The sequence below is a fragment of the Dipodomys merriami genome, unplaced genomic scaffold, assembly GCF_024711535.1.
Source record: "Dipodomys merriami isolate MVZ:Mamm:240054 unplaced genomic scaffold, mDipMer1.0.p SCAF_489, whole genome shotgun sequence".
Lineage (NCBI taxonomy): Eukaryota > Metazoa > Chordata > Mammalia > Rodentia > Heteromyidae > Dipodomys > Dipodomys merriami.
The window spans coordinates 802857-815422 of NW_027206056.1; the positions used below are offsets into that span (position 1 = coordinate 802857).

The following is a 12566-nucleotide window of genomic DNA, read 5'->3' on the forward strand; positions in this document are numbered from 1 at the left end:
TGTAGGACACCTTAGTAAATCCAAATTTTCACTACTGTGAACAATATCACAATTAACATAGGCATGCATCAATTCCTTCTTAATACTACTTTCATAAATTGGTGTTTTTTTCTATGGATATATAACCAGGAATGAGCTAGTCAACTCATCTGGTATGTCCCTTTTTAGGTTTTAGTGACTTCTGTACTCTCATCATTACTGGCTATCTAACTTATATCCCTACCAACTGAACTTGCTTATCTAGTAGTTTAGGTTATACGACTAGTTTGGATTCACAGGGCAAATGAGAAGCCATTCTCGGCATTAGAAACAGGGCTGTTGCTGTTCTTGTTGTTTCCTAGTAAAAGAGAATTAAACTTTAAATTATATTGATCCACACATATTAGTCATATGTAGTTCATGTCATGGTATCAAGTTTCAATAAGACTTACATTGTGTAATAAATAAATGTGTGTACGTGGCATATCAACCATCTTAAAATAACTCCTTTCTTTGAGGAGAATTTCTAAAGACCTGGGGGTTTGGCAATCAAATATTGGAAATGAGAGATTCTGAGTTACACAGGAGTAATCCTCACATGGCCAAGAAATCATAGATGGAAATTTCTAAAACCAAGAACTAAAATCATTTTTAAGCTGTTTATCTGAGGTATTTTATTTTATCTCAGGGATGGAAAGCTGGACAGCATACCAGGCATGTTAATCCTGGTATGATTGATTCAATTGCTAAATGTCTAAGAGATCAGCTCATCTCAAGTGGTGTCCATGAGGGTGTTTCCAGATCACACAATCTCTACCATCACTTTCTGGATTAACTATTGATAGTATTATGTGAAGGTGTTAAAGTATGGGGTGGTGCTTAGTTGGAGGAAATATACCACTTACAGGCTCAGACTTGGACTAAATATTTTTGTCCTGTCAACTTCCTGTCTTCTCATGGTTTCTTGTCTGATCTAAATTGAGTGGCCTCTGCTAGATGTTCCTACCCCATAACATTCTGTCTCACCATTGGCCAAGAAAGCCAAGGACTGTGAAGAGAAGTTGTTCCTGTCAAGCATTTGCTTTCAGACACAGGAAATTTATGAAATCTCTCATATCTCTTTTTTTTATTGTGAAAATACTGTACAGAGGGTTTACAATTACATGGGAAAAATAATGAGTACATTTCTTATAAAGCATTGTAGCCTCCTCCTTTGTTTCCCTTTCCCATCCCTTCCCATCCTCCCCACCCCCCAGTCCTCCTCGTCCCCCACACCAAAGTTGTAAAGTTCGTTCATTTTCAACATAACAACTTGTACATCCGATTGTTGCAATGGGTCCACCTGTATCCCTATTTAAATGATTTGTTTTTCCCCTTCCCCTCCACAAATTATACCAACATCAAATACAGTGAAAGCAGGGGTTATACTGTGGGGGAGAGACATACATAGCAACAAAGAAATAATCTTATAAATGTGTTAGAAACAATCGCATGAAAGAAAAAAAAAACATTTGAATACATATCTTAGGGTTCATTTCCCTAATATCACCTTCTCTGACCTTTTCTGCTTGACTCAGACATATACTAGATATTGCAAATAAGGGAAACCATGGGACCTATGGCTTACTTAACTTAATAAAATTTTTTCCAAGCCTTTCCATTTGCTAACAAAATGGGGCAATGTCATTCTTTCTGATGGAGTCATAGAATTCCATTGTGTATGTATACCACATTTTCTTGATCCATTCATCTACTGAGGGGCATCTGGAAATCTCTGATATCTCTTGACTAGCAATCTATACTTTAACCAGGTAACAAGGATTCATACAAAATTTCAGAAACTATGCTTTTGGTAAAGTTTATTTTGGTTAAGAAGATCTTAATTTGGCATAAGTTAGGCATACACAAATATTGCTTAAGACAATGATCTCATGTATCAAAACAATAATGATTTGAGAAATTTGAGGCTAGATCCCAATGAAGTTTGAAAAGTAAAGGAGTAGATTGAAATAAAGGGTACATTGCAAAATTTGCTACCAAGAATCTTTCTTAAAAGATAGATAGGGGGGTAGTTTTGGAGGTGGAAGGGAATGGATGGTAGGGGAAAAACAAAGGAAGAGGCAACAATGTTTAATAGGAAATGTACTCATTGCCTTGTTCACGTAAATGTACAGTATTTTTACAATAAAAACATACAACAAAGATAGATAACCTATATTCCTGGCTATCAACAGGAGGAATATGGTTCTACCTGTATCTGACAAGCAAAACTAAAAGTAAAAAGGGTGATATGAGGGGCTGGGAAGGTGGCTCAGTGGTAGAGTGCTTGCCTTGCATGTATGAGGCCCTGGGTTCAATTCCTCAGTACCACATAAGCAAAAAGAAAAAAGCCGGAAGTGTCACTGTGGCTCAAGTGGTAGAGCGCTAGCCTTGAGCTGAAGAGCTGAGGGACAGCGCCCAGGCCCAGACTTCAGGCCCCACCACCGGACCCCCGCCCCCCAAAAAAAGGGTGATAGGGGTATGGCTCACTTTAGAGTGCTTGCTTAGCAAGCTCAAGGTCCTGAATTACAATGCTTGGACTATAAACCCTCTAAAAATGTGTTTTTGTGTTGGATATATTGTGACCTGAATTTCAATTTGTATCTTAACCTCTAGATGTTGTTTGTGACCTCTAGAAGTCACGGCCCATCTGGCCACTGAGGAAGATCAAATACAACTGATGTTTGTGGTAATTTGAGTGACCCACAGCATAAAGATAAGGAGCTACATCTGGATCAGCAGAAATTCAGAGCAGAACAGTTGAAGGAGCCTAAATTCAAAACTGAGCTCGCAGACAATTAAATTTGTGCCTAAAAACAAACTGAATATTGATTTCAAGACTCTGTTCATAGATTCCAACATACTCACTCTGCTTGGGCCCAATATCTTTAACCCAGGTGTGCAGCCCAGTGTTCTCTCAGGAACTAGAAGAGTCCACAGAACAGAGCAGACATATGTAGGTGTAGGACACAAAATAGGCTTCAAGATAACCTGAGTGTATCCTCCCTTTTAAGGAGAATCTATCTCTGCTTCTGAACATAGTAGATGTGTTGAAGATGTTTAAAAGCCAGAAGGAATAGTATGAGGACCTTCAGCACGAATATATGAAATTATACACATTTCTAGGTCAGTAAAAATTATACTGGCTGTTTAGACATGAAGGGAGAAAGGCTCTGAAAGGACGTGCTTGTATGGATCACCTGGGATAAAAAGTCAGAGATGGAGGAGATAATAAGGCTGAACAGCACAGTACAGAAGTCCAGGCATTTTCTTATCAACACAACAGCTCCACTTATTCCACTTTCATGGATTGGATTCATTACAGGACAACAGTGCTGATAAGTTGACACATACAGATTATCAGTGAATCAGAGCTACTGTAAAACTTTCTATTCTGTATAATAATAAAGAAATGCCAGATATGTGTTGTGCAAAATTTGTAAATTTTTTTGTTTGTAAACTTCTGGAACTAACACTCCAGTGAACAAGTGTTGACTCAGTTAAAGAAATAAGAAGAAAAGAAGCTTTGATCCTCCAAGCTACCATTGTTGTGCTCACATCACAGGAAAGCAACTTGGTGATTCTCTTCTGTATTTAAAACCTATTCTGTTGCCCGACCTACTTCCCTTGAGACTCAGAATGTGCAGAGTTGCTGAGATGAGGCAGCTGGACAGCTGTGTATAACTCTGCTGCTGATTTGCATGAACCAACAGCACAGCCCAGTATGCTCAGGACTTCTTCATAGGCTGCTCACATTAGGCAGTAGTCAGTCCAAGTCAGCACACAACATGGACATGAGGACCCCTGCTCAGCTCCTGGGGATCCTGCTGCTCTGGCTCCCAGGTAAAGAAGGACAATGCTAGGGATTTACACAGCTCAGTGTGATCCAGGATGCTTATTCTTCAGGGATGCTTTCTTATAACTTGATAATTAGTGTGGATATTTGTTTTCATGTTTCTGATTCCAGGTGCCAAGTGTGACATCCAGATGACGCAGTCTCCATCTTCACTGTCTATGTCTCTAGGAGACACTGCCACCATCACTTGCAGGGCCAGTGAGAACATTGGGTATTCTTTAGCCTGGTACCAGCAGCAACCAGCAAAAGCTCCTAAACTCTTGATCCATGGTGCAAATAGTTTGGAGTCCGGAGTTCCATCAAGTTTCAGTGGGAGTAAATCTGGCACAGAGTTCACTCTCAGGATCAGTGGCCTGGAGCCCGAAGATGTTGCCACTTATTACTGTCAACTGACTTATAGTTACCCTCCCACAGTGATACAAGCCATAACAAAAACCTCCCAGGGAAGCCGAAGTGTGAGTCTGGGCTGCCCCAGCTGCTCCTGCTGCTGCCTCCACTTGCTCAGAATGTTGTCAGAAAAGGCCAGTTAATACTTGGAGAGTCTGAATTGTGACATCAGTTGATATTTATGCAATAATAAATTAAATAACTTGGTATTCTAAGCAGGAATTGCCTTTAAAACAAAGAATGGATTCATTGCTTCAGATTTTATTCCTTTATTTTATGATAGCCTATTTTTATTAATGTACTTATCTGTAACCATTAATGGGATTCTTGGTTTCTCAGTATATGTGTATTATGTGCATTGATCATAGTCTTCCATCTTTCTTCTGTGTTCAACCTCCTGCACTCTGATCCTGTGCTCTTGTCAGCCCCATAGAATGACTATTGCATTTTATTTTTAAAATTTTGCTTGAGTGAGAAGCAGTATAGACAATGCTCTTTTTTTTTTACTATTTTGTTTAATAAGATGTTCTCTACTTCTATCCATCATGCTGCAGACTATAGGATTTCTTGATTATTTATGCATGTTGTATATATATATACACATATATGTACTTCATATGTATATGAAATATGTATAGATATATATACATAGCCTGCTTTATTTTTTTTCTCTCTCATCTGTTGTAGCATACTTTACTGAATCCAAATTTTTACTAGTGTACACAGTATCGCAATATATACAGACATGCAGAAATTACTTTATAAATAAATGTCACTTTATGTGTTGGTTTTTTTCCCTTAGGCTATACACCCAGGAATGAGGTGGTCAAATCATTTCATAACTCTATTTTTAGATTTTTAGTCACCTCCTGCTGTTATCCATACTGGTAATACAAACTTACATTCCTTGCAATTGGGCTAGCCTGGGGTTGAAATTTACTTTAAGGGAGATGGGAGTGATGTCTGTTTTCCCACACCTCTTAATCTACTCTCTTGTACCACATAATTACCTATTTTTCTGTTCGGTTCTGTTCTAATTAGTCCATAAAATCAAATTTGTGCCAAAATCCTGTAGTTAAACCTTTACAGATCCAGATTTAGAAGATGGACAGTTATTAAGGAAAACCATACCAAAGCAAATATCGGTCCAATATAATAGGTCAATAGTCATGGTAAGATCATTAGTTTGTTAATAGTAATCTTAAACTAATTACTGTCTTAAAAAAATCTTTAAATAAAATACAGTTTGGGTTCACTGCTATAATTATTCAATAGATTACTTTTGAGATATCTGTATTAGAACCACCAAGTGCTTGTAACAATAACATTTCCAGTTTATTCTGTGGACATGCCTTTTTCCTGCTGTTTTTTGAAATGTGAGTTTGTATGTAGGAAAGTGTGCATTGCATTTATATCCAAGATTAAAGGGGTGGGTTGGGGTAAAAATAGCACCTTCATGTAGCCATAAACAGATGAATCCTCCAGAAACACAAATGGAGACAAACTTCCATACAGGGAAGGCTACTGGCGAAGAGACCACCTCTGTATTAGCTGCTGACATGAATTTAGTCCTTCTGAGGCAGATGTATAGGAATAGCCCTCTTCTCTGGAGAGGCAACCTGGAGTTGGAGCCACAGACACCAGTGGCCCTTCCACAGGCTTCATTAGCAGTGGCATTGTTGGATCTGTTTTGTGAAATTTTTCAGGAATCTCCTCCGTGAATTTTCCCAACAGTGGAATAATTTGACAGTCCATAATGTGCACTTGTCTGCTTTTGATTCATATTTACAACTGGTAGTAATTGTTGCTAGTCCACTCAGGAGCAAGGGAAGCTAGTTTCCTCCAAGAGCGTCATCTAAATCTCTATTTTGTTGCTAATTACTATATTCTTTCAGTGGACCTGACAGAAGAAGCCAAGGTGAGCAATTTTCCAGGCTTTTAAACCTCAAGTGGAACACAGAGGAGCAACTGAGTTTTTTCCACCTCACTGTCAAGTGAAACACAGAGAAGAGACTAAGGAATTTCCACCCAACCATTCATCCTTTATTTCTTCAGCCTTGGATAGGCTCTGCACATGCCTCACTGCCAAATACTAAGGCAACCAAGGGAGCTACCTGTGCGCCTCTCTCCTCTGTTTCTCTAATTCACCATTCTTGGTGTGCAGCTCTTTCTCATAGCATGCATGGTACAATCAGTTTTCTTCTTTCTACATGATTCTCTGGAAATTCTTTTCATATTGTAAGAGAGACATAGTTATAGCTTACCACCACTTCTGGTTTCAAACTATGGCATTACTCTAGTCATGTTTTGTTTGTTTTTGTTGGTTATGGGGCTTGAACTCTGGACACTGGACACTGTCCCCAAGATTTTCATGTCAAGGCTAGCACTAGACCACTTGAGCCACAGTGCCACTTCTGGTTTTCTGGTGGCAAATTGGAGATAAGACTCTCACAGACTTTTCTGCCCCAGCTGGCTTTGAGCTGCAATCCTCAGATTTAAGCCTCCTGAGTAGCTGGGATTACAAGCCTGAGCCACTGGTGCCCAGGTGTTTCATTTTAAAAGGCAATGTTTGTAAATGATTTTTCCACTCATGTGTCTTGTGATTTAGTTAATCCAGACACGCATGTAAATCAACAATATTCAGATTATTTTTAAGCACAAATTTAATTGTCTGGAGCTCAGTTTTGAAGTTAGGCTCCTTCAACTCTTCTGCTTGTTTCTGCAATAGTAAGTCCTGATCTTGTACTGATTGTCAGCAGATCAATTCCACCCTTCTTCTTACATTTCTCCACACAAATCACAAAACAACAACTCTTGTGTGGACTGTCTGTTCACATATTCAGCATCCATCCACCTTCCTAAAATCAGCAGGGTTGGACCCCTGTGGATCTGGGGAATGGATGACCTGTCGTGGAATGATGGTCAAGAGGATAGATCTGAGGACGAGAGCCACAGAGCCTATAAAATTTAAGCTTTGAATTTTTAGTTTAAAACTTTTGTCGTCATGAGGGTAATATAAATTGAAAAAGATGATTCCATTTTAATTACATCTTTATTATCTTTAGTAAGATAAGAAATTAGCATTCAACAAGTCAGTTTATGAGTAAAATAATATCATTCTTTCCTGTCCCTCCAAGGAAAGTTGATTTTTTTTAATTCAATTTTATTGTCAAGACGAAGTACAATGGGGATACAATTCCATATGTAAGGTAGGGAGTACATTTCTTGTCGAACATTGTTACTCTCTCCCCCAATTTCCTCCCACTTTCCCTCCCTCATCACAACCCACCAAGTTGTAAGGTTCATTCCCCTGTTGTCACTATTTTATTTTGGTAACCTGTTTAATATATATACACTTACCTGAATTAGTGAATGAAAGGGGAACAACAAAATGATGAGACAAAGAACGAAAGTTGATTCTCGAAATGTCGTTTCTGTCAGAATGACTGAAGGAGAGGTATGCCAAGGATCTAATTTTTGGTGATCAAAGGAAGTTATCAAAGTGGCAACATATACTTATTGAGTTATCAAAATGGGACTGTTTGGCATGAAACTCTGATTATTGTTGTTAGGCTCTGAGGGCCTAATTGAAATAGAAGATGGGAACTTGAACCAAGACACTGCCCTTTGCATAGGGTCCTTTTTGATCCATCAGTTCTCTGTTGACTTTCTGGTGTTCTTAGATTTCTGGCAGCATTTTTAATCTCTGCCCTCACTCTCTTCCTCTCTGTTTCTCTGAACTCACGGTAATAAACCAGGCGATGGGATGCTGATTTTTGTCCTACATTGGTGTCATTGTTCTGAAATAGATCTGGACTAGTCTGGGGCTTTAGGGTTAACCTAATCCTAGTAGTTCCAATCACAGGGCCAGATTGCTTGGTTGGAGGAAGTAGAATGCTCATCAGTAAAAGATAACCATAGAAATACAATAGACACAAGATAGTAAAGTTCATATTTAAGTATTAAGTTATATGTGTCTGTTCTTTGTCTACAAGTTGTATAATTAGAAGAATCACAGGAAGTAGGTGTAATCTAGGTACATGGTATAACTAACTACATGGAAGAATCTATCAGGGAAAGTCTCTCTCTGGATGTGTGTACCAAACATACATACTTTGTCTCATTCAATTTTATTTAAGTCTACACAGCAAGATTTGCTGTGCATCTCATCCTGACAGGAGTATGGGAAAGTGCTTCTGGGGTCACATTGAGCCCTGTCACATAACTGGTTTCTATCTAATTGTGACTACAAAAACACCCCTCTGTGCAGTATTTTCACAATAAAATAGCACCATGCCTCACTCTTTCCCGAATGTTGTGTTTCATTAGACACAGGTGCTCTTCATGGAGGGATCAATACTGTAAAAATATGAAGTTAAGAGATCACTTGAAATTGTAAAATATTTTCTTCACTTCTCATTAAGCTGATATTTTAATAGTATGTAATTGTGAATTGAAAAGCAATTTTCCTCAAAATACATTGTTTCTCCAATTTCCAGATTTCAAGTGGAAAAGTCACATTAGATTTGAATGTTATCATCTCTGATTTTAAAACTTCTGCTATGTACACTGAATCATTGCTTAATGGAAAATTTGTCCTAAATTTTATAATGACATGCTAGTTCAGACAATTCTCTAACAATTTTACTGAGTACACAAAGGGATTTCTCAATCCACATGTTGAGTCTCTGAGCATATGACAAAGGCAAACCTTATACTATTACCCGTGCTACTTATTCCTTAATTCTGAATTGTTCTTATATGTAGGAATAGTGACATCATTTAATAGCTATGGAATCCTTAACAGAAATGAAGACACTACTTTCTATGATCATTTTTTATTACTCCTTTGCTAACATTTTTAATTTTATGATTATTTGGTTGTCTTGAGACACAGAAATTCCCCACCCCTGTTGCATTTTACAAATGAGTTGCAGATGAGTCTCCATGTGCTCACCATTCAAGAGATGGAACAAGGTTAGAACCGACTTCCAGATGTTGAATGTCATTGCCATGTAGTGTCTATTATATAAGTATAGCACAATTAATCTGCTCTTGGTTATACTGTTATAGCTATGGATCTTACATAGAAAAAACAGTGATGGGAGCAATTATTTTAGTTGGCTTTTTGGAGCTCAGTTCAGGTACAGGATTCTATCTTATTTTTTAATCTATTTTTAAAATGTTTCTTTTGGTATTTTATTTACAATTCTAAAGAACACGCTTTTAATGATATTTATTTAATAATTCATCAACATGTTTAGATATTAGATATCTAATATATAAATTTTCTAAACATGACAGAGATTTAGTGGTATAAAAACCTGCAAAAATCCTCAGACACACACATCCAGATGAAGACTTCCCCTGCTGGATTCTTCCATGTAGAGTTAGTTATACTATGGATCTAGACTATACCTACTTCCTGCCATGCCTTTTACACAACGAGTAGACAAAGAACAGAAACATATAATTTAATACATAAATATAAGCTTTACTGTGTTGTGCCTACTGTAGTTCTATGGGTACAACTACAGAGTGTCAGATATCTCTTACTGATTGGCATTCAGCAGTCTACTTCTATGAAAGTATTCAGACATTTCTGCCAGTAGAGGGAAGGAGTTAGAAAGTTCCTTGTTCTTGTTTTCCCACTAAGAAATTACAAGTCATTTCTTCAGTGCTTTGCAACAAGGAAACTATTATATGTTTTTATTATTTATTTTCAAAAAATTACAAATGTCCATGAAGTTGTGAAGAAAATTACTAGGAGGTGTTTTGCATCCGTCCCCCAGCCTATCCCAGTACCAACATCTTGTATAACTGTGCTACATTATTTAAACCAGGAAATTGACCTTGGTTCAATCCATAGAGATCCTCCAGTAGTCACTTGTGCACTTTGGTGTTTGTTCATGTGCAGATGTGTGTGCATTGGGTGTGCTTATCACATGAGCAGCCCACATGTATGTATGAACGTTGAGAATATATAGGTACCACATATTTGGGTTTCTCTGTTGTCAACATCATCGTGGAAAAACTGTTCCTTACCAATGCCACAGACTCCTGGGGCTGTCCATGAGCCATAGAATTGCCTCTTTACAATCCCTCAGCCCTGGCCAACACTTCATAAAAAGAAATTGTAAAAAAGTCACATTTTAAGATTGGCTGTATTATTCACTATAGATTTTTATGGCTCATCCAGTCAATGTATATGATAGTTTAGCTCCTGTTTTTATTAAATAGAATGGCTTGGTTGAAAACCACATTTTTTAAATTTTTTGTCAAGAATAGTTGGGTAGTTTTTTAGTTTTACTACTGATAAGGATTCTAAGATTATTTATTTACAAGTTTCTATGTGAAAATGAAATGTATTACTCTGGGATAAATGGCCCAACATTTATCTTTTGAAATGTATTTTAACAGAGCTTTCAAGTTTAGAAAGCACTGTCCAAGTTCATATTTTTGTATTTTCAAGGTGATGTACAGAAGGGTTTCAGTTACATAAACAAGGTAATAAGTGCATTTTTTTGTCAAACTTGTTACCCATTTACAAGGTCATTTTCACATTGCTGTAACATTTTAAATTCCATTCAGCAATAGATTAATATTCAGCTCCCCACCATGTTTAGCATAGTTCCTGTTATCTTTATCCTTTTTCATTTTATTTCTTCTCGAAAGTTTATGTAGCTTTTCTTCTGATGGTATAGAACCTTGTGCCAGACCTCATTCAGGTTCATGGCCCAGACCATAAACACTTTCCTACTGAACTGTACTTCCTTTTCCCAGGAAGGTCCACAGGAAAGTCTTCCAGTATCCTCCTTCCCATGAGTCCTCAGCCTCATCTGTCAGGCAGAAACTCACAACCCATGAAGTGTATGCCTACCCACAGCTCTGGTTTGAGATCACACCTACACAACATCCAGCTTCCTTCACCTTGTTTTATTTAGTACCAGCTTTGTCTGTCCTGCAGCTCACATGATAAAGGGAGAATGAAATAATGATTTTATAGTAACTTGAGGAAATACAAATTAGAAATAATATAAATTTGTACCTTATTTTAGAATGATTGGACATCATTTTTAATAATACTTTTTGAGCATTTATTAAGTTCCAAAAACAGCTCTTTGAAGTGATGGAAGGGCTGTGAGTAAAACCTATGGGGTTTCTTTTTTTATTATTTTATTTTATTTTATTTTCTATTGCTTATTCATAGTTTAGATGGTCAAAGCACCTTTGGCTTGTGGCCCAGTTAAATAAATACACACGTAGAAAAAAGTATGAAAAATGTGAATATATAAAATATATTTAGGACACTTATGGGACTGTATAACAGGCATAGAGAGTGACATTATTCAAGATGCATTGTATTTATAAAGTGACATGTTTAATGGTAACACTCTTTTTGCACAACTACAGAGAGATAATAAAAGTAGAACTAAAAACAAGAAATGTGTATGGAGTTCTAAATTTCTTCTTTTCATGGGCACAGAACCTGGCATTTATTACAGGGGGAGTTAGGGATGCTCATTCGGTCCAGCGGTGGCTGCAGTGCACACGTATACAGGCACATGCCATCCTCAGCCCGGGCACTGTGTGACTGGAAGAACACTGCCTCCTTGTGGCCACACTTCTGGCATGGGTGGTCTTCGGTCCATGGCAAAGTGGGGTCCTGGGACACTTCAGCGATGATCTGGGTCAACTCGTCCACTTCTCTGCTTGATTTTGTTGACATTAGATGTAGCTGCTGTCTGCTTCCTGCTGGTAGTCACAGTTCGGGCACGCACACAGCAGGATGCGGTTCTCCTTGTCTTCCTTGGGGTACAGCATGTTATTACATTCCTGGCAGAAGCGAACACCTAAAAGCCTGGCTCATAGTACCATCAGGTTTCATAGTTACACACCGCCCAGCCTGCCCTGCTTGCTCAGACCTGAAGTTCTAAATTTCTTCACTCTCCTCTCTGCTCTCCTGTTTCTTTGAAGGTTATGTTTGAATAGGATTGAATCTTTTATGGTTTCTAATCTCAGATGAGATTAGAAGTGATCTCATCAGTGTTGGGAAATGTACTTCCAGAAAAGACTGTGATGAGAAGAGTTCGCAGCAGATGACCCAGTGCAGTCGTGGTCCAACTCACAGAATATATACAGGAAGGCATTGCCCACAACAAGAGATTCAGTCAAATTCAGTCAATGCAAAATGAAGTATTTGTAGTCATATATAAGGAACACTTCTCCAACAAAACTCCTTCTTGACACATAGGGAGTAACACAACTAAACACAGATGCAATATTATTTTCTTTTCTACTCAGA

At 37.9% G+C, this 12566-nt stretch overlaps 1 pseudogene and 1 gene segment (V, D, J or C); one reads left to right on the forward strand and one right to left on the reverse strand.

Moving 5' to 3' along the window:
* The first annotated feature begins 3798 nt into the window (after nucleotides 1-3798).
* On the forward strand, nucleotides 3799-4415 carry LOC138809183 (immunoglobulin kappa variable 1D-13-like). The segment is given in 2 exon segments: nucleotides 3799-3861; nucleotides 3986-4415. Coding segments are annotated over 2 exon segments (474 nt in total).
* A 7367-nt stretch (nucleotides 4416-11782) lies between these two features.
* LOC138809184 (DNA-directed RNA polymerase II subunit RPB9 pseudogene) lies at nucleotides 11783-12149 on the reverse strand (annotated as a pseudogene).
* Between the last annotated feature and the right edge of the window lie 417 nt (nucleotides 12150-12566).